Source organism: Aphelocoma coerulescens, chromosome 3 (genome assembly GCF_041296385.1).
Source record: "Aphelocoma coerulescens isolate FSJ_1873_10779 chromosome 3, UR_Acoe_1.0, whole genome shotgun sequence".
Lineage (NCBI taxonomy): Eukaryota > Metazoa > Chordata > Aves > Passeriformes > Corvidae > Aphelocoma > Aphelocoma coerulescens.
This window is the reverse complement of record NC_091016.1, coordinates 89,160,719-89,182,970: the sequence shown is the minus strand read 5'-3', so window position 1 is coordinate 89,182,970 and position 22,252 is coordinate 89,160,719. Positions and strand designations below refer to the sequence as shown.

The window sequence follows — 22,252 nt, the reverse complement described above, 5'->3', positions numbered from 1 at the left end:
GCTGCCATAAGGATGGAAAAGGTCAGTCTACAGAAGAGCAACAAAACCTCTTTGGTTTGCTTAGGTTGGGTTCATGTGAATAGGACAGAAAAAAACTGAAGTGCAACTGAAGGAAATTCAGTGAATTCAGTAATTGCTTCTAGGAGCACAGGTGGGATGGTGCTGTACAGCTCCCAGGTAAGAGAGGATCTCCTCTACCCCACACAGCTGCTGCCCCAAGTACCTTGGCCACTGGCAGGGGTATGCTCAGTCCCCCTCAGTAATGACTGAAGCAGCCTGCTCTAGCTGCCTTTGTACCCAAAAAGTCTTCTCCCTCATTTTTTTACCTAAATCTTCCAGGTTGTACATAGTTGAATTTTTTTCTTGTCCCATCCCACCACCCTATCTACTGATGTCTATATAAGAATTTTCTGGCTTCTAGGAGACAATTACTATCTACTGATGTCTATATAAGAATTTTCTGGCTTCTAGGAGACAATTACATTCCCTCCAGTCATCTCTTTCCTGGGCTAAACAAGTCCACATCCTCAGCTTTCCTTCACAGCTCATGTGTCCTGCACTCCTGATGAGACACAGTCTGCCCACAAACACCTTCTCCCCCCAGAGCTGAACAGTGCCAGGTAAATACCTTTTTCTCTTACAGACTATTGTCCAGCCAATTCACTACAAGGTGCCATTTGGCCTTCTGGTTTTTGGGGTTTTTTAAGTTAGCAATTCCAGTTTTACTCCATGCAGCTTGTGACAAGAGACTTCTATTTGGCTGCCACAATGCTGTTATATAGATAATATACTTTGTAATATCTGCTTTGCATTACACTTCCTAAGTGTTGAGCTTTCACTTGCCTTTGTTTTTATTCAATTTCCTTGATTTTGGGACATTTTCCCAATTTATCAAATCCATGTGAATTCTTCTCTTCCAAGGTACATAAACCTGCCAACCACTTACTGCCATCCACAAAATTTGCAAATATCCCAATTAGTTTATCATCCAAGTCATCAATGAAAATAAGGATTAGAGCTGCCCTTAGGTCTTGTCTCATAGGGCCATGTTTAGGTGTCTTTGACAGTGAATCCTTGAAAAGTGTTTATGAACAGTTTTTCAGCTAGTTGTGCACTAGGGATTAAATTTTTTTTCTAATCCCAGACATAATGTTAAAATAATGTATCCAATAGCTGTATCAGAAATCTGATTTAAATGCAAGGTAAATTACACTTCTCACTTCCCTTCATAGGCCATTACTTTGTAAAAGAATGAAACTAGGGGGTTTTTGTCACAATTCATTTTCAACAAATCTATGCTGTTTCCTTTTACTTGAGGAGGTGTATACAGATTGCTTAAAAGTGTTTCCTACATCTTGTCAGGTATAAGAGTTAGTTTGGCTAGGCCTGTAGAAGGTTTTTCTTTCTTAGGAATGACATGATTCAAGCCATATTTCACTTTTCTAAATGCAGGCACATTAAGTCTCCCCACACTAATTTTCTGTGATAGTTGTTAATTACACAGAGGTGGCTTTAACTAGTTCTTTCCATACTTGTTCAATCAGATGTGTTCAGTCTGACAGCAAACTTATATGTTCTTTAACCCATTCTTTCAATTATTTTTAGTCTATCCTTGATCACTTCTTCCCCTTTCTGACCTTGATGTGGAGAAAAGCAGAGAAAGTGCAAAAGAATCAGAACTGTCCTCCCCCACAAGTATGTACTTCCTCATGAGGTGAAGTGGAGGGGCAGGCACTGATCTCCTCTCTCTGGTGACCAGTAACAAGGACCCGAGGGAGTGGCCTGAAGTTGTGTCAGGGGAGGTTTAGGCTGGATATTAGGGAAAGATTCTTCACTCAGAGGGTGGTTTGGCATTGAAACAAGACCCTCAGGGAAGTGGTCACAGCACCAAGCCTGACAGAGTTCTAGAAACATTTGGAGAATGTTTTCAAGCACATGGTGTGACTCTTGGGGGTAGTCCTGTGCCAGGCCAGGAGCTGACCTTTGATGATTCTTGTGGGTCCCTTCCAAATCAGGATATTCTATGAGTCTATGATTCTGTGTAGCTTCTGATGTTTGACTAGCTTTGATGGCATCTGCTGGCAGACACAGGATATGCCACTGCAAAGTAGAGAGGAGCCAGCAGACAGACACAGACTGTCAACAGGAATATTTGCAACCCCATGACAGAAACCAAAGTAAGACAGAACTGAAAGGATAGGTCCTGGTGAAAATTGTGATGTCTTGTGAGGAAATTATCTCCACCCAGCACCCAAACTCATTTCTGTGCTGCTGACAACAAGATTTTAACTGCGCTACATGCAAATAGAGAGGAACACTTCAAACAGCACAACACTACCCAGACTCAGAAATCTGAGGAGAGGCTCCAGGCTGAAGCCCAGTTGAAAGGCAGAAAACACACCTGTGTGGTGCTAGAATAGCCTGGGTCTCGATATGGCTGCACAATGTATCCATCAGCTTCTTCAGACATGAGAACCATGGGCTCTAATTGTGCAGGACTGGCAGAAAACCCCTTGTTTGGCACCAGCTGTGGTCGACTCTGCTGGGATTGGAGACCTGTGCTGCCTGCTGGTATTGCCACCATCCTGAGAACCAGCAGGACATGTGGCTGCAGGGCACTGTCCAGGCAGGCACAAACACCCACACACATGGTACCTGTGTCAGGATTAACTCAGTGTAGAACTCACATTCCCTCTCTGCTTCTTGAATCACCTCCCTTTACCCTTCTACTTGGAATTAGTGGCTAACCCCAAAATTGGAGTGAGATACTGAACCCCCTGGACAGCCTGAAGTGAGGAGCTGAGGGAGATGGTGGAAGAACCACAGGCAGCCCTGCTAGTCACTGCTTGTCTCTCTCCACTTGGGTGCAAGGGTACAAGGAAGGCAGGGAAGCTTAAAACTGTGGTATCACTAAGGGCTGTAAACTAGCAAGCAAAGAAACTTACAATCTATTGTGAATTACCACTGTTAATAATTTAATTACTTTTACACTAAGTTCTTAATTTTTGAGGCTTGATCTGTGCTTATTTTTCAGAACTTGGAGAACTGCTATGAATCCTGGTTTCTAAGAGAACTTTGTTCTTGAGAGATGTGGCAGATAAAAGAGGGATGCAACTTGCCTCATCAGGAGAAGTGTATGCGAGATCCTAATGGAAAAGGTATTGGGAATATGTCTGTCAGAGCAAAGAGTAAAGACAAGTAACACCAACAGAGCTGAGTGATACCTCTTTCCTGGGATTAGTGTTCAGTGAGAGGCACACTTGGAATTTGAATCCCAAAATGTATGCCACTCTTGTTGCAATAGTTTCCCTGAAAATTTCACCTAGGGAATTCAGCGGCATTTCTGATTCCATAGTCCCCAACCCATAGCAACCCTCACAAACATGCAAATTGTTTAAACAGTCAGGATGAAATGAAAATTCATTTTGTGCCAACAGCTAAGGACTGAGCAGCCATTAAGGCCAATGCCAAACATAATTATAAACAAGTGTTTGGGATTCAGGAGATATTTGAGTACTATATTTTAGAAGCTCAGGACCTGTACACAAAAAGTACAGACACTCAGCCAACTAACACCACAAGTCCTTGCTTCCAGCTCCTAAGGTGAGCTCAGGACTTCTCTGATCCCTCTCTAAACTTTTCTTCCAAAACAGGAACCATACTGGAAAAGTCCCAAGTGTTCTCTGTTGAACCAGATCTGGGATTTGTGCTATGTGGCATAAACTGACACAGTGTCCTGTGTGTGCCTACAGGTCACCAGTATGAATGTCCAAGTAGCTGGAATGTCCTCTGGCACTGTCTGATAGTAGCCAGGGAGAAGGGAATTGTTAGGTGGAAAATCATGAATATCTGTTCATCTCTGCATCCCAAATTCTTGCAGGGCAATTGTTGAGGAAGGTACACGTGGAAGCCTGAGGCTTCGGGACAAGGGCTGACCTTCATTGCGGTGGTTTAGCACCAGGCACCATAACCAGTCACACCTCAGGGTGCAAGTGGGGAATCGAACTGGAGGGCAAGAAGTCATGGCTTGGCAATAATCTCACTGAAAATCAGAAGTGACTGGGCAGAAACCATTTTAAATAAAAAAAACTTCCCCAAATGTAATGAATTTTAAAGGAACAAAAATTCAGTTTTGTGGAGATAGGAAAAAAGAAGAGGCTCTTACATGTTAGAATAAATAAGAAAATGAGGAATTGTTGGGCTTTTGTTATTGTTTTAGAGTGGCTTTTTGAAATTTTTTTCTTCTGTTTTTCCAGCCATTTCCTCTTTGTTCACTCTATATTGCCTTCATTAAATGACAGTGGTGGGACAAAGCAGAAACTGTGTGAGAAAACAGTGAAAATGTGACTTTTTAAATTGTGATTTCAAAACTGAGCCATGATAACTATTTGAAGAGCTGCTCTTATTCTATATGTTTGTTGTTTTGGATTTTTTAACTAAAAAAACCTTCAAAATATATTTCTGACTTCCACACAAACCTGCTGTTTATTTGACAGGCTGAACTGTCTTCATTGTTATCTTCAGCCTGTGTTTTTGTAATTGCATAGAATCAAATACTTACTGAATCCACACCATAGGAAAGGCAGAAAGTGCTGTTACTTAAGTAACAACGTACTCTCAACAAGGCATATTTTGCAATCTCTGCATGTCAAATTTCCAAAACACCCAGCTGTTCCAAAGCCCTGCATGGAAATAGTTAACAAAGCTGTCTCCCTCCATGGCAGCTCACATTTTAATTCTCTTGAGCAAGCAAACCCCAAGAGAAAATTCTGCCTTAAAAAATCATGATGAAGATGAAAAAGTCAGCCCTTGCAGTTGTTTGAAGCTTGAGCTTTAAAGCCAATTATAATTCAAATTATAAATACAGTCTATTTCTGTCTCACATTTTAAAGAACTGTGAAACGCCAGATGGCTTTTCTGTCGCTGTGCCCTGCCATATAAAATATATTTTTATGGTTTCTGATTTCACTACAAATAGGGCATGAGAATGATAAGCTCTTAATGTAAAAATAATTTTCCGTGTGAACTTGCCGTGTCTGGAGGCAGTTTCTCAGCAGGCTCGGAGATGCCCTGCTTTTCCACCACTGGATGGCATTCAAGGGCCATAAATACTCACACCGGCAACTGCAGCAAAGGAAAATTAAAACACAAAGCGTCCAAAGCCTTTGGATTCTTGGTAATGCTTCTGTAATATATTCATGCTTTCAAAGTTCCAAGGAAATAAATCTGGAAAGATAAAAAAAACAGTTTCTGAGGAGAAAAGAGCTTTCCTCTGAGACGAAACTGAATATGCATGTAGGATGTGGGACAGGAGATCTGAAAGCAGCATTCCAATTAGGAGAATCCAAGTCATATGTCGGCATCTCAGTCTACATCGACATTAATACAGGTTGGCAGGAAACAATTTGATGCGTCTTGTGTTTTTCCTACCCAATATGGACCCAACAGGGAGAGAAAAAGTGAGATGTATTAATTTGACCTTGGGTCTACACAGACACAACGCCCTGGTTGTGCAACACCTGCACACACAAAAAGCTCTTTAAAGCATTTCTGCCTTTGTATTCCTTCTTTAAAGCTCAGCCCCGTCCTACCGCCAGGCAGCTTCATTAAATCCACCCCATCTCACAGCTGAGCGGCTGAGAGGAGGCTGGGCTGGAGACCCCCTGGGGCCCCTTCCCACCTGAGCCGCCCTGCACTTCCACTGCCTCATTAAGAATAAAGACAGATTGACATCTCTTATAGATAAGAAGAGCCCGGCACAGCGGTAGCAGTATTTGTGGGGGTGTAGCCGTAAGGGTCTGGGAGTGCGAGTAGGGTCGGGTTTGCAGAGAGACAGCTGCTTTTACACACCAGCTGGTATGCCCGGGAAAGAGGGGTGAGCTCTGGAGCAGACGAGTATCTCTGCAGGTCTGAAAGAACACAGCACGCTTCAGGCAGGCAGTATTTGCTGAGTTTCACCAGTTAACACCTTCAAAGGAAAACACAGTTTGCACCTCTGTGGTACAAAGGAAAAATTGGAAGAGGAGAGATGGCAGAGCCATGGCCTCTGCTGTGTAAAGACAGAGTACAAGCAACAAAAAAGCTCATCGGGAAAAGCTGTGATATTCTGTGCAACCAGTGTTGCTGCCAAGTCTGTAGTTTTTGCTGTGAAGTCTAGCGATGAATTTTAGTTTCCTCTTTAATTTTTTTAATCTGCCTTGGGAAACCAGTGTTGCTGCCTCTTGCTGAGAATGTGGCTGCTGGTGGTGGTGTTCTGGCCTCACTCACCCAAAGGTGCTTGCATTTCTCAGGCTGTGCTGCCTGGACTGCTGGTCACGGTGTTTGTGGTGATGTGCTCAGGACTCTTTGCTCTGCTGCAGTTTAGTTCCATTTGGAGTATGATGGCAACAGGATACGTTTCCTTCTGGTGAGGATTTAGGTCGGGGAACAGGTGCCTGCAGGTAAAAAGGGGGTCTGAGAATACCTAAGTTAAAATTCTTCTCCAGCTATTATACAGGGCAACTTCATAGCAAAGAGAAATTGATGGGGCTTAATCTTCCTATTGAAGTGAATGTCTGTAGTATTGAAGTATCACATTAAAAAAAATATATAGTATTTAATAAATATCTAACATAAACATATATTACATGTTATATATTTGTATATTATATGGTTTATATATATATATATTCATGTCCCTAGAATATATATATATATATTCATGTGTCCTTTGTTTAGAGAAGATCCCCAGCTGCATGTGGGGTACACTCCTCAGAACAGCCTGGTGGAATCTTAGCACCCAGCTACAGACAGCTTTTAGGGGTGCTTGGTTGCTGGTTTTCGGGAGAGGCTCATGTTGCTCTCTGGATCTATGATAACATATAGCTTATGAGGCCTAAAAAGAAAATAGTGGAGTTACAACAGCGCTGCCTGTACAACCTTGTTCTCCCAGCCTGGGCAATGTTCAAACCAAGGCTTGAGGGCAGGGAGAGGCTCTCAAGGAGCAATCTTCTGGTCTTTTTTCATAGCAGTCTGCTCAGAGGACTCTTATCAGATACAGACCTTGTCCCTCTTCCTGTAAGGCCTATTTTATGTTACCTGAAGAGGTCCAAGTGGGTGGAGTGGTTATCAGTCTTAAAACTGCTATGTACCATGCACAAGATTTTCTGCCCAGCCCATTGAAACAAGGTTTTAAAATAAGAAAAGCAGAACAACTTTTTTTCTTCCTGTGGAGGAAAACAGAAACCATGTTTTTGATGCTTAGTAGTACAGTGTAATAGAAAACAGAAGAAATAGGAAACATCAAGGGCAGAGTTTTAACTCTAAGTATCAAAACACTGACTGTGAATTGGGTTTTAGAAACTACAAAGCACAGTTCAAATACATAATCATTTCTCAACAGAGATTATGTATACAACAAAGGCATTGTGTTCTATCCAACACATTCCTCATGTAAGAATCCCAGCATTATCTTTGCCCCATAGCCATTCTCTAATCAAGCAGCTAAAAAAGGAAAAAACTTCCTAATCACCCACACTATGGCTCACAGCCACATGGACACCCAGAATCACATCAGACACTGAGATATGTTGTTCTGTGGTCATCACCTTATGCCTGTAGAGCCCTTACACCCAGATCAACAGCCAGGAACTCAGTTCCTCCTTGAGATGATCCGCAACAAAACTGCTGGATGGATCCAGAGCATAACCACTAGACTCATTAATATTGTCACCAGCTTTCTCTTCCCAGGCACTTCACAGAAATCTATTGCATCCATGGCACCAGCAAAAAGCCACTGGGCTGATGCTGCCCAAAGATGGGGAAACTTCAGAACACAGAAAGGCAAGTTGTTATAGTAAATAGCGTCATGCTGTCTCCATGTTTATTATTCTGAAAACTCTGCTGGTTTTCAGTCTCCCTACTGCTAGATAACACATCTAGAGCAAAATTATGTTTTCTCTTCTGCTTGGGACAGAAAATATTCAGTAATGCTAAGAAGCTAGAAGAGATCCTTATTAGGAATATTGTTTCACTATGAAACCCTGTATCATTGCCCCAGCAATGGTTAATGCCTCATGCCCAAGGAAATGAAAAAAAATTAATAAAACCTATCACAAACAAGTATTTGATCTGACCAAAAAGCAATAAAAAAACCATTCCTTCTAATGCCTACAGGGCCAACTTACTTCTTGAGCAATGGATTTGTTTATGCTTCCCATTATCTTTGCATTTATGGCTGCAAATGTTACTAATGGCCGTGCAATTACCCATCTCTTTTAAACATTAGCTTAGAGCTCTTTCAGACTTCTACCTCCAGCTCTTGTGCTTGGAGGCCCCATCAGCTGGAGCTGTTTCCCCTGGGCTCTCAGGCAACTGTGCACCCTTATGTCTTCCAATAACACACAGCTCAGTGTTTTGCCTTTTTATTTGTTTGATGACTTTTCAGAATTGCTTTGCTGTTGTATCCTCCTCTGGGAGTATATTTGCATGAAAGGAACATTATGAACCACTTAGTACAAAGACATAAAAGAAGTAAAATGATAAACACGTGTAAAAACATAGTTATTCCAAATCAAGCTAACGCAAAAACCTGGAAAGAAAAATCATTCTCCCCTCATGCCTTCACGTGGCTTTACCTTTCTTAAATTAAGAAGCATACACTTGTGTTAAGGAGTGAGAACAAGGAAAAACATTCTCCATCCCTGTCTGCTGAGGATAACACCTGATGGGCCTTTGCACTCACTAAAGTATCACTATGAAGAAGATGGGCAGACAATGATGAAGGAGAATTAAAATGGAAAGAAAAAAGCCCAGACAGGGAAATAGAGTGTGTTGGCTTTTCCTCTTTGAACACTGATTCCTGTAGCTGTGACCACGTGGTAGAAGTTACCGTGTTCTTACAGGCTAGCAGTGACTTACTATAGTCATTTCTGAAAGTAGGAGAAACAAGGATAGAAGCTGTGACTGGAGTGGTGGTTTTATTTCTGGACTGACTCTTCTCCAGGCTGTCTCCATGCAGAGGTGTAGGAAGTCCAAACCTTGCTGTCTCTGAGCCAAACTATAGCTAGGCTTGATCCAAAAGAAAACATCCTAACAACGTTTTCAAGAAATGGAAACTGACTGCTGTAAGGAGGCCTGACTCCAAACCCAGCAGCTGGGTAAAGGCAGTCCTAGCAATGACCAGGAGATTTTTCAATCTCTGTCAAGCAGCAGCTTGAGACAGCTTAAACTGGATACTAAGAGTTGGGGTGTTTTACTATTATAATATTGCAGAAAACAGAGACATGCCAAAATAATGCTTAAAGAGATTTTTAAAGAAGATTAAGTTGCCACAAGGTTGGAAAAAAGGTTTCTTTTACAAAGTAAAAGCTAGCTAAAGGATAGGAAACAAAGGGTAAGGCTAACTTGGACCTTTTATTTTCAAGAATCAGTTTTACTCAACATATTAATCAGAAAACTAGAGCAGGAAATCCTCTGTGACATTTCCAAATTCATAGATTGTACTAAACTCTTTCAGGCAGCTAATGTTTATGCTGATGTAAAGAACCCCAGAAAGACCAGACAAACCAAAATGGTCTAACAGGTGTCAGATAAACTTCAGCGTATATAAATATAAATTAATGCTTTTAGGGAAAAATAAGCCAAACCACAGATGATGCTGAATGCAGAAGTGGAAGCGGCATGTCAGAAAAAAGATCTTAAGAGTCATTATTTACAAATCTCAGGTCTTACAAGTCTCTAAGTTAATGTTTAAAAGAGATGGGTAATTGCATGACCATTAGTAACATTTGCATCAATAAGAGCTAAAACAGTATCCTTAAAAAGGGTACCAGAACAAGACAGAGGGCATCATTTTGCTGCTACACATAACTTCAGTATAACCACACTGGAGCACAGGTCGGGGTCTGTTCTCTGCATCTCAGGAAGGGTGAAGTAGAGTTAAAGCAGGTATGGAAAAAAACAACCAAAATGATCAAGTGGCTGCCTGCCAAGGAAGACGCTGAAAATGCTGGGGTCTTTGTAACAGAGAGGACAATGCTGAGAACAGGAACAGTTGAGTATTACAAAATAATTAAGGCAGTATCTAGGAAATCAGCTTAAAATAGAATAAGTACTTTTCATACTTCAACTTATTATGACAGGAAGTTATGAAGGCACATAATATCAGCAGATTCAAACCAGAGTGGACATATTAATACAAAGTAAGTGCATGGGTAGATACAAAAAGAACAAAGCAGAGGTGTAACCCCTAGCACCCCCAGTAAACCAGTGTGGATACTGGCACGAGGGAGTGATTCTGTGATACTGTGAGAGTGGCACAAGGGAAACCAACTGCAAGAAATGGCCAGACTCTTGTGCTCCCATAAACAGCATCTCATACTGCCAGAGTCAGAAACTGAGTGCTTGGGCTAGAAGGATGATTGACTTGACCTGAAAGATGTTTCTTATGCTTTTAGACCATCAAATCAAAATTATGGAGAAAGATTGTTTTAAAAGCAAATTATCAAATCAATAAACCCCAAGTTCTCAAGATATTACACTGAGCGGAAGTCCTCTCCCAAAGCAAGTTTCCTGGCTTTTTGTTTGCCTCAACCAAAAGAATAGTGGTTTCTCTCATACCTCCACATCCAGAATGGTTTGGCAGAGCAGTAACTGCTAGATTTGCTGCTTACAAGTGTGCAGATAATGAGATGGCATCTTACTCCAACCTGACAGCAGGCCAAGTGCTGGGTTAACATATGTCAGAGACATGGGAAACTGCAGAGCAACAGGGAAACCCCTTGAATGGCAAAATCCTCCAGACACCTGCTCTAACAGATACCTGATTAACTGTTAGTTTTATTTCATCACCAAGTGAGTTTACAAGTTTCCTGGCATCATCTTCAAATCAATCTTTTTTCATGGCAATCTTCATTGATACCCTTCCCTCCACTGCAAGAGACTCCTGCTATATATGAATATATCTAAGTGAATTTCAAGTTAGTAAGGAGTTTTTGCCCAGCTGTAAAAGGGAGACACATAGCCCTTGCTTTTCCAAAACAAGCCCTGGGATAATGTCTTTCCCCCTCAACATTATTAAAATACACCGTTTAGGTAGGGTGACAGGGAGAGAAAAGGACTGCTCACTTGGAGCTTCTCAGGCTTGCTCGAGTAAGAGATCTGGACTGAAATGTCAATTCATTAAAATCCTCACAGCTTGAGAGTTTTATCTTTCTGCCAAGAAGACACCCTTCTGCTCTCACCAGCTGTGGACTGGAAATCACAGTACCTTGAATCATTGGAAGGTTTTTCAGCCTCGAACCTGGAAGTAGGGAGGCCCTCACACTGTCTGTCTGTCCACACAGGTGTCTGACAGCTGCTCCTCAGCAACTGTTTAACCCTCTGGTCAGTTTTGAGCATTTTTGGATGATGGGTAATGACCTCAGCCCTTGGAAGGTCTTAGCAGTTCTGTGAAAATAAACACCTACTAATGGTAAAATACAAAAATTGGGATCTGACTGAAAAGAAGTTGGTAGCACCCCTAAGAAAACATGCTGGATGGACAAACAGAAGCCCTGGCTCTGGATAATGGCTCTGCAGCAGCTCGGGAGGGCACCTGACAGGACCACCAGGCAGGAGGGAGAGGGGTTTGCTGAGCAAAATGGATCTTCAATGAGACGTGGCACAGATAGTCAGGAAATCAAGCCTCACTTCACAGAATGAAGTTGTTATTAGGACTATGGTGATATAAGTTTATATATGTTGTGGTGTGACACTGCCGAAGCTCCAGGCACCCATGAGAAAACCATCTACTTATTTTCCTCTGCTATACCTGAGCAGAGGAGAGGGAATTGAAAACTTCATTTTCATGAACTGAGATAAGGATTATTGAAAAAAAAACACTTTAAGGCAAAACAGGTTCAAGACTTAAACAGTATAAAGATTTATTATTAGCAGAATTAAAAGTAAAAAGGGTAATGAGAACCAAAGCAAACCTTCAGAACACCTTTCTTTCCCAGTCCCTCCCTCTTTCCACCGACCACACAAGGAAACAAAACATGGGGGTTTGGTCAGTATTTCACTTCTTAAAATCTTTCTTCAGTTTGTTTAAGGAAAAGAGTTTTTTCTGCTGTGCTGTGGGATCCTTCCCATGGGAGATAGTTCTCTGCAAACTCCTCCAGTGTGGTTTTAACTTCCAGAAGCAGCAGTCCTGCCCAAACCTGCTGCAGTGTGAGTCTCTCCCACAGGCCAAGCAGTCTTCCCAGAACTGCCTAGCAAGGCTCACTTTAGTTCATGGCGTTTAGTCTTTTAGGGATGAGCTGTTCTAGTTTGGAAGTGAAGGCTCTCTCCCTCTAGCTCTAAAAGCAAGGGTCATCTCTCTCTGTTTGAGTTCCTCACTAGATTACAGCTTTTCAGTATCCATGTGCTCCAGTGTGAGTACTCTTCCTCACGGGCTGCCACTGGATCTCTGCACCCCCTGTGCTCCTCATGAATTACAGGGAACCAGTTTGTTGTATTATAGTCCTCACCATGGCTTGCAGGAGAATCTCAGCTCCGGTGCTTGGAGCAGTTCTTCTCTCTCCTTTTTTTTCACTGACATCGGTGCCACCATGTTGGTTCTCCTCACATGTCCTCACTTTTCCTTTTCTCTGACTTGGAAGGAAGTTGGTGTCTGTAAGTTGCAGTTGAGAGGTTGATCTCATCTGGGCTCCACATCTGGGAATTGCTCACCATATCTCTCGCTGCTGGCCACATGGTCCTTGCCAGCACCGCACGGCCAGCCCCGGCCTCAGAAAGACCCCAGCCGCACAGTCCCGGCCTCAGCCGGGCTCTGGCTGCACAAGCCCCGGCAGCCCCCACCGGGATGGGTCCCTACGGCCACCTCATCACCCCTTGGGAGAAGAAGGAGAGCTTCCTGCGCTTTTTCCTTCCTTAAATATGTCATCACAGGGGCATTACCAGATTCTCTAATTGGGCTGGTAACCTGCCCATCGTCAGAGCCTTCAGCAATTGGCTCTGTGCCAGACAGAGAAGTTTTGAGCAGCTTTTCTCCTGCCCCCACCAAAAACCAGTCTGTGTTAAACCAATACAATATAGGTCACTGTGACAGCAAAAACACATCATTTTTATCTTCAGCCTGCTTGGTCTTCAGCATCTTTAATCCATCTGATTCATTGTTACTTTTAAACCACACTGACAAAGGCTTCATTTTATCTCCATGTATAAATACACTGTTCCTAAAATATAGAACATGTACATTGGCTATCTGTATAAACAAGGGATTAGTTTTTCTTCTGATTTTATGACATTGTCTGGCCATGCCCTCTTGAATATATATGACCAATCAAGCCTCTACTTCAGCCATTTTATAATACAAGGAAACTGTATCGTCGTTTTTCCTGTTTTTAACTGTAAATATGGTATTTAATCCCTACAAATATAAATCTAGATAGTCTTCCAGTATATATTCCTATTCATATCCCATTTATTCCCTATTATGGTCAATTGTATTAGCTTCCTAAAAACATGTAGCATTGTTTTTCCTAGTCCTGACTGTAAGTGGGCCCACTAACCTACCATTACCATTCTTCCAACTATGGCCTGGGTTTTTGCACTTACTTTCAAATATGAACAAACACATTCTGACCTCATTGTGACAGCTACAATGACCAAAAAAAAAATGTATTTGCATAATACATGTTAAAGATGTAAAGGTTGGCTGCTGGATCCAGGGGACTCCAGGACCCAGGGATCTCTCCAGGCTGACTGGTGCAGCCCAGCTGTGGGCACATAAGGACTCCCCACCCCAGTCTGTTGGACACAGCTCCTGTCCTTGTGTGCAGGTTTGTCCAGCAGCAAAGCTAAACATCTGTCTGAGAGAAGCGCACAGAGAACAACCACGCACACAGAGATTACCCAACAGACCACTGCCTTCAGCCACGCTCACATAAACACCAACAACTCTCACCCTCCTCCTCTCCACATGACAAGGATTTAAATCCTCTATGAGAACATGTGTCCTCACTTTCTAGATTCACAAGCGCAGTTACATTCACAGATCCTTGAATATCAGCCCAGCTTGTAAAGCCCTCTAATACCCATGCCTAGGCTCCCTTACCCAGTAAGTGGGTCTCCTCCTACTCTCCAGACAGTCCAGCTTGACATTTTCTAGCAAATGTGCAGACCACACATTTGTGTCACAAACCTCTCCACATTCATGGATTCCTTGAATATTAGCACAGCTTCTCGTCCACCCATGCCCAGACCCTGTGCCCCCTTATTCAGCATGACCTCAGACCTTGAGTTCTTCCAGATTCAGACTTCTTCCTGCTCATCAATTAGTCCAGCTTAAAATTTGTCATACAATTATACATACCTGTGCATACAGGATTAAATTAACTGGGGGAAAAATAAGCACATTTTGGTATTCACAGGCACTAATATTTAGAGCTCTCCCACATAAATATACACCCTGGTCCCTCCAGTTCCTGACAACTTGACCTATCCACTGTCCCTCCAACTGGGACAACCCTTGTGTCTAGCAGAAAATAATTTCATCCCAGATTATGACTGTTCCCTTTTAGAATGATAGAATCATTTCGGATAGAAAAGATCTTTAAGATCATCTAATCTAACCATTAACCCAGCCCTGCCAAGTCCACTACTTAATCACGTCCCTAAGTGCCACATTTATGCATCTTTTAAATACCTCCAGGGCTGGTGACTCCACCACTCTCTGGGCAGCCTGTTCCAACCCTTTAACCACTTAACAACCCATTCTGTGAAGAAATGTTTCCTAGTATTCAATCTAAACCTCCCCTGCTGCAACTTAAGGCCACTACCTCATGTCCTATCACCTGTTTCTTGGGAAAAGAGACGGATCCCCACCAGGCTACAACCTCCATTTAGATAGTTGTAACTGGTCTCTGGCATATTAATCTCTCTAGTTGCTGTCACCAAGATCTATGGGTCCCTTCTGCAGTTGCTAGCACTTAGGCCTTGCAGCACTCACACATGGGATACAATGTTTTGCCCGCTCCCCAAACACCCATGGCACCGAGAGCAGCCTCATTCCCCCTTCCCATCGCTTAGGAAGCCCAGGATGCCCCCCCACCGCGGTGCCCGAGGGCCATCCCTAATGGCCCATCAACCAGTGGCTGAAGAAGTCTGGTCTCTGTCTTCTTGTTTCCTTTACCACCTGCTGATAAGTTTGTTTATCTGCGTGCTTACCCTATCCCTTGTTATGTGTTGCTATTTCTAAACTGAAAAGTTAGAGCCAGGTAACTTAAAGAGGCAGATGCTGCCCCATTCCACACAGCCTCACAATACACACTTTGCAAGCTCTTGGTGCCTGAGGTCGCCTGAGGGGGGAGGGGGATCTAGGAGTTGAGTTCACAACTAAAAGGCTTGGTACAAGCAAGAGGTGAAAAGCCGCTGAAAAAAACGCCAGGCATCCTAGCAGGACACAGGGCTGGAGCATGTCTCTTTTTTTTTTTTTTTTAAGCATGGATTTCACTCTAATTGGTATTTCTATGGTTTTACAATGCGAAATATGGAAGTTGATTCAGAAGTTGCAAACAAAAGTTTATTTTGCTGCTATTGTGGGCAGCACAAGCATAGTACTCGATACTGCCGGAGGAGATCACTTGAGTAAGATGTCATTCAAGAAGGCTGGCAACACAAAAAGGCACCTCACTCCTGCAAGCAAACTTCAGGAAATGTGTTTCCCCGCTCTCCCTTTCAGTCCTGTCAAAGTTAAGAAAAAATTCAGTACCATTCCCATTCTCGAAGGTAATCATGCTGCAGCTTCAAATCACTCTTCTCTCATTGCCCAGAATTCCCAGGTAGGACCTGTCTTTCCTGCAAAAGTAGCCACATCAATCACGTTTAATAAAACTGTACAGCAGCTTGGAATTGTGAGTCAGCTACAGCAGCTGCTTGACATGTATTCCCATAATGTTTTGAGTGATGATCCAGAATGAGAAATTAGACTTCTCATCCTGAAAACCTGTGCTGCTGGAGTTACTAAACTAATCCTAAAAGACCACCCTAGTGAACTTTCTCTCCTCTGACCAAAAGTAACGTGGAAACAAATGAGACTTAGATAAAACACTAAGGAAAAAGCTTTCCAGAAAATTGAAATTTTCCAGCGTAGTAGGAATAGTGAAGCAACGAAATCAGTCTCCTTGGCAGATTCGGTTTTTTTCAAGACCAGGTCAGGCAAAACATCTCCCAGGAACCGCACGGTGACGTTAGGAGATAGGAGGGAGTTAAGGCATGGAGATCAGGCTAGTAAGATTTACTGAACATACACTGAATACTGGCTTCTCTAAGAACCTCAGCTCCTCCACATATGAAAAGTCTTTTCTTCTCCACAAAGCCCCATGATTGTATTCTTAGAAAACAGCGTTGAATTTGCACTCCAAGAGACAGAAGGGTGGGTGATAATTAGAAGCCGAAGAAGAGTTAAACGATCATTAGAAGCCGATCTTCAGCTCCTCAAGTGCCCCATCACAACTTAGCTCTGGGGACCCGACTCAACTACTTCAGTCATTTGGCATCGGCACAGGTATCAGCCATGGCCATGTCCCGGGACAGACCAGCCATGCTCACAGCTTCACTCCTGTAAGTCTTCCCTATGCCCATTGGAATCCCTTGCTGCTATCCTCACAGCTTCTACTGCAGGAGAATCCCCCACAAATACATCTGAGGCTTTTTGAGTCAGCACATTTAAACCCTTGTAGCCAGTGACCGTAGCAAGGATGAAGTTCTCACCCCAAAAATTAGGATGAAGAGCAAGGGAATTCATTCACTTCAGTTCCCATGGGCAGGCTTCAGACCTGCAAGCACTTCCCCCAGAGACCCCAATGCAACCCACTACAACTGAACAAGTTTTTGGTACTAATGTCAGGTGTTATAAGTACATGTTTTGTGGTCCTCTTTTCACCTAACACATTCCCGACTTTTTCCATTTGTATACCTTGGTCTAGCATAAGGCATTTGGGAATTACTAAAGCCCTATGCCTTCCTGAAGACAAACAAAAGGTAAGCAGCTTAAACAGCTAATATTATTGTATGACTTCTCTATTCCACCATTGCTACATGAAAATGTACAAAAATTCTTTATAATGTTTGATTTTGCATCATTTGCCTATCTATATGGGAGGAGATTAAATTCAGAGAAAAATAAAAGATGGCACAGAAAGACAGAGTACTGTGCATAGATGATACACTGCTATACTTTCTGCCCATAAGGTAAAATAAAAATGGAAGAGAAGCAGGAGAAACAATATGTTGCATCTTAAAAAATCTAATCACTAAGAGAATAAGGGGAAAATAATTCTTGTTCTGTTCAGCTTCCCATCCCTCCCTTCCTTTTTCCCTCTCTCTCCCATAAGAAAAACCCTAGAAATTTTAATTGCATCAGAATCTTTATTTGTCTGTTAAGCTAATAAATCACCATTTTTCCTCAATAAACACTGATGATTTAACTGACAGTTTATTTTAAAAATAGATCAAGTGTTTGGTCATGCAAGTGCTGTATTTTATCCCTAATGGAAATAATTAAACTTACTTAAATGCATGAAGAAGCAAAGAGGAAATAAAATAGCCATCTATCTTATCCAAAGGTCTACGCAGTGTCTTTACCAGAAAACATAAGGTTTTACACTGTGGTGCTATAAAAGCAGAAAAACAAATGTTCCATTCACCGTTGTCCTTGATCATTAACAAAGGGACAGGCTTTAGGATTTATGATAGTAGCAGGTACTGCAGTGACAATCTGTATGGTTCTCTATCTTCACATTGTCCTTAAGGGTAATCTTAAAAAAAGAAAGCACACACATATAACAAATAATTAGGATTAGCTGCACAGTAAAAACAGCACTGTCAAGTAAAATATATCTGAAAACTTTTTCTTAACCACAAAGTACACAGACCCTTTGGGGTACATGTACTAGAATCACCTCAACACCAACCTATGAAGCTGCATCATCGCTCTTTTTGGAGCTGTAAAGTGAAGGTTTTCAGTAGTGACATGCATAGTGACATAATTTGCTGTTCTTTAATTTGGACACTTCTTAAAGTGTCTAATTTTCCAAAAGTGTCAAGCAACCAATCTATGGAAAATCAGAAAATGTCCTTAAAATACATCACATGGGAATTACAAAAACAAAGGCCACAAACACAATGAGTCACTTTTATACTTAACCTCAACCAAATTCTAGCTGCTGCCTATGGGCAAGTATAGCACTGTCAGTGTAGAATAAGATCCATGTTCTCCTCAGGTGAAGAGTCAGGATGGGTTCAGCATAGTTTAAAGTCAGGTATCTGGCTTTCATCACAGCCAGTGGAGCCCCAGTGCTCTCTTCAGCTGCACCCACTGAGCTGTCAATTGCCATTCGAGGGGTCATTGGGGATCTCACTAAGCCTCCAGCTGTCACTCTAGAAGCTCTTTCATGGGTTCTGTGTCTGCCAGCCACAGGCATATGACTTCAGCACCCTGAGGTATTTCAAATGCACCAAATCTGTGAGTGGGTAACTCAGCTGAACCTCTAGTTGACACATTTAATAAGCCTGATTCAGGTCACCTTAGGATAGACACCTTAGCTTGTTTCAACTAGTTCAACATTTATAACGTAACACCTGAGGTTTCTTTACTTGGAGCAGAATCATTCCCAAAACAACCAGATTTAGAAGAATCTCTATTTAAAAGAAACTTCCAGATGAATGTTAAGTGCTCACAGTACTTGCACACTTTTATAGTTCCCTCTTGGTTATACTATTAAAAGTAAAACACAATCCCAATTAATCTAACAAGCACAGATGGTTTTGGTCCCTCATTCCCATATATGTAATTGGTAGTATTGACCAGACACATTCCCAGAGAACTCCTGTCTGTGCAGGAAAGAAACAAGGCAATTGACTTATTAAAATCAAATACACACTGCATAGCATTTAAGGGGAGGGTGCACATCCAGGAGACTGAAAATACTGGGACAAGTCAACCACCAGAGCTGCAAGTATCATGAGACAAAGTAGTATCATAGAATTCAGTGGCACTGCACCAATTTCCTCATCCCAGCTGAATATCAGACTTACTACTCATTGATGCTTTAATTTCCTCTTTAGAAAAAAGAAAGAACCAAAGCACAAAGGAAATAAATGCCAAGGATACTTCCCTCAAATTGTTCTCCAGTGTCCTCCAGCAAAACCGTATTCTTTATTATTCACTGCTTCAGCTTATTATTGCTTCCTAAATGAAGCTTAAGCAGATCTCATTCTCACCCTCACCTTGGTAAAAGCCTTCGCTACACAGCATGTTGCTTCTGATGTAATGTCTTTTGGAACAAGCATGGTCTTCTTAGACCTCACTGGAGTGGGATAGGCACGGGAGAAACAGCACCCAGTGCACTGGTAAATGGGTGCTCCTGGCTTGGAAAAGAATCTGTTCTCCCCTAGTTTGCACTCTGGACAACCTGCCATAAAAATATAAGGAAGAGAATTTACTTGGTTTCCAGCTGTATTTTCATTTTCAAAAAGAAAGGGAAAGTACAGGCCATAAGAGGAAGCAAAAGTTACACTCTGCTGCTTGATGTCTGCAGAACAGAGAAGCATAGCCGCCCAAGCTCTCCCCTTTACGTTTTTTCAACTGCAACATGCACCAGCTGTAAAACTAGGCTGTGGCTTTCCATATAAACCACAAGCACTACTGTATCTTTTCTGGTTTTCTTTTTAATTTTGTTGATAATTGTGAAGGCTTGTTTCTATGTCTACAGCATTAGCTATCCCTAGAAAACTTCCTACTAGCTGTACATAGTTAAAAGCACCAGCAGGATTTGTAGTGATTCTTAAACATTGCCTATTTTCAGGTAAGATGTTATTGAGAGTTTTTTAAATGTTTGATGATACCAAGATTTTTCTAGATAGCATTTTTCTGTATTTTATTTGAGGCTAAACAAAAACCCCTGCAACCTCCAAAACACCCTTAAAATCTAACATGCTTCTTTCATAGAATGCTACACCACCAGCATCCCATATTCGGGGCTCTACAGAGGAAAAACCTTCCGCATGTTATGAAGAGAAGGTGTAGTTCTGCTGTTCCTAATGTTACATTGCCACTGATATTGCAGGAGTAGAAGAAACCAAATGTTTCTATTCAATGGTGTTTCAAGGATTAAGGTTACCCACAACAACTTGAGGACATGGTCATCTGGGACATCCTTGGCCTGGAGAAATTAAGTTTAGGGAAGAAATAGGAAGCATGCTCATAGTGAAATTATCTTGATTTATTACACCCTCGTTGTCAATAAATGCAACTGAATAATAAAATTTATGACCACATTTATAAAACATGGAAATTTAATTAATAGTCTTTATAATAGTTCTATTTCTGAATGCTGAAAGCAGCTTACCCTGCATAAGAAACTCTTCATCTGGGAAAGTATGAAGAAGATGTAGAAATACAGAAAAAATGGTCAATGTGACAGCTGCATACTTCCCATAGCAATCCATGATCTGTCTGGAAACACAAATACACACATTTTTGAAGGCTGAGGCCAAAGCCAGGATGAAAAGAACATGGCCCCTGCCTCACAGCAGTTACCAAAGTGGAAAGAAACAAAGTTTATGAGCAAGACTCATATGCAATGCTTTCCAGTGCAATGAATGAAGGCAATGGAAACAAGCATCTTCCTAATTAAGACAGAAAAAGAAACAGAGGAAAGAGAATGATCTGAAGGCCACCTAAGCAGAATGGCTAAGAGGTTGATATGGTGGCAGTTACCAGGTGGTAAGGCTGGGTGCTGGGTACAAGTAACTTCACCTCCTCCCTCCCACCTGCCCAGTGAGTCAGTTCACGTGGGCAGAAAACAGAGGATAAAGGAATTAAAAGTGGCCAATAATGATCAGGAAGAAAAAACAATGGCAACAATTTTGGAAGCACTGGAAATAAGCACTCAGAAGAGGTATCCAAAAGCCAGTTCAATGTATGTATGTAGGTATGCATACAGGCTTCATGCAACCTGTGGTTATCCGTCTCTGCTTGGACTTTTACTGAAAGCTTTGGAAGCATTGAACATGGCTGTCAGGTTCCTGAGAAGCAGCTGCCAGTCTTCTGTGACCTGTTCCTTCAACAAGAGTAAGCTGTGTCTGCAGGAGAAAGGTGGTCCTTCACACTGTTTAGATCCACAACCTCTTATGGGCCTGCCAAACATTTTGGGAACTGAACTGAGCTCACAGCATCTATGGAGCCACACTGATTGGATTGGCTGGATCCCTCCCTCCAAAAAATAAAACGCTCTTTAAAAGGTTGTCTTCTGTATATCCTCTTTGCAATCCCTTAGAGGGGGTGTGACTGCTGGCAGACTTGCCTGCACTGAGACAGACTTTTCCAAATGATTTGTTTCTACATCATCCCAAGCCTTTTGATAGCCTAAATGCTCCAATGGCTACAATAAAAGAAGCCAGCCACAGGAATAACACCACAACCCTAGACAGATTGTTTCATGTTTTTTGCTGAAGGCACTGTGGCATCCTTCATCCTAATTCTTCCAAGAAGACATAATGCTATAATTTGGTACACTGTAAAGTCTCAAGGGAATCCCAGAGGGAAGTTTTTTACATTACACTAACCAAAAGGCAAATTGAAATTGCAGTTTTGCACTTCCTCTATTGAGTCAGATTGTCAGGCTCATACCAAAACCACCAAAGAGGCCTGTCAACGAACCGCAGATGTGATCTTCTCTTCTTTTCCAGGGCAACAGCTGTTTTGTCTGATGGTCTTACTTAAATTTTCTGACTGTGGCCATGCTGTTAATCCAGTTAATGTTCTCACCACTCATTTCATCTCACCATCAAATCCAAGGAAGCTTCTACTTTGTTCTATTAAATACTATCTTTCTTAAGCTACTGGAACAATATATAATGCCTGAATTTCAGGAGTTCTTTGGAAAGATGGTAATTTTAAATCTTTCCCAGCAAGTAAAATCTCACCTCATTATTTACAATATCTTGTCTTTTTGTGTTAAGGACTCCAAGAGATGTGCTAATACCACAGGTTGTGTAATGTTTGATATTTGATAGCAATTGCCACCGTTGAGCAGGAGAAAAACACAAAGTTACTGATTAAAAAGTTTGGGACCCAATCAGAAATCAAAAATTATCAATGTTTAGCTGCAATATATTCCTAGACCCTCATTTTCTTTTACTTACAAAGTTAGCTTAACCCTAAGCACTGATGTTTTAGTTCCAAAGCAACTTTGAAATTAATGTTCAAAGCAAAAACTTTGACAGA

At 41.8% G+C, this 22,252-nt stretch overlaps 1 protein-coding gene across 1 annotated transcript; it reads right to left on the bottom strand.

Moving 5' to 3' along the window:
* Nucleotides 1-17,702: 17,702 nt before the first annotated feature.
* CGA (glycoprotein hormones, alpha polypeptide) lies at nucleotides 17,703-20,472 on the bottom strand. Its single transcript, XM_069008602.1, has 3 exons — nucleotides 20,373-20,472; nucleotides 19,252-19,436; nucleotides 17,703-17,780 (listed from the first exon to the last, which is right to left on the bottom strand). The coding sequence occupies exons 1-3, from the start codon at nucleotides 20,470-20,472 to the stop codon at nucleotides 17,703-17,705; spliced, it is 363 nt and encodes a 120-aa protein (XP_068864703.1).
* Nucleotides 20,473-22,252: the final 1,780 nt, after the last annotated feature.

Bases quoted from the DNA above. Each gene is read 5' to 3' on its own strand.
- CGA (XM_069008602.1), bottom strand. From the start codon at position 20,472: ATGGATTGCTATGGGAAGTATGCAGCTGTCACATTGACCATTTTTTCT. The intron at 19,437-20,372 runs GTAAGCTGCTTT...TTTTTATGGCAG, and splicing joins TGAAGAGTTTCTTATGCAGG to GTTGTCCAGAGTGCAAACTA. The intron at 17,781-19,251 runs GTGAGGGTGAGA...TCTTTTTTTAAG, and splicing joins TAGCGAAGGCTTTTACCAAG to ATTACCCTTAAGGACAATGT.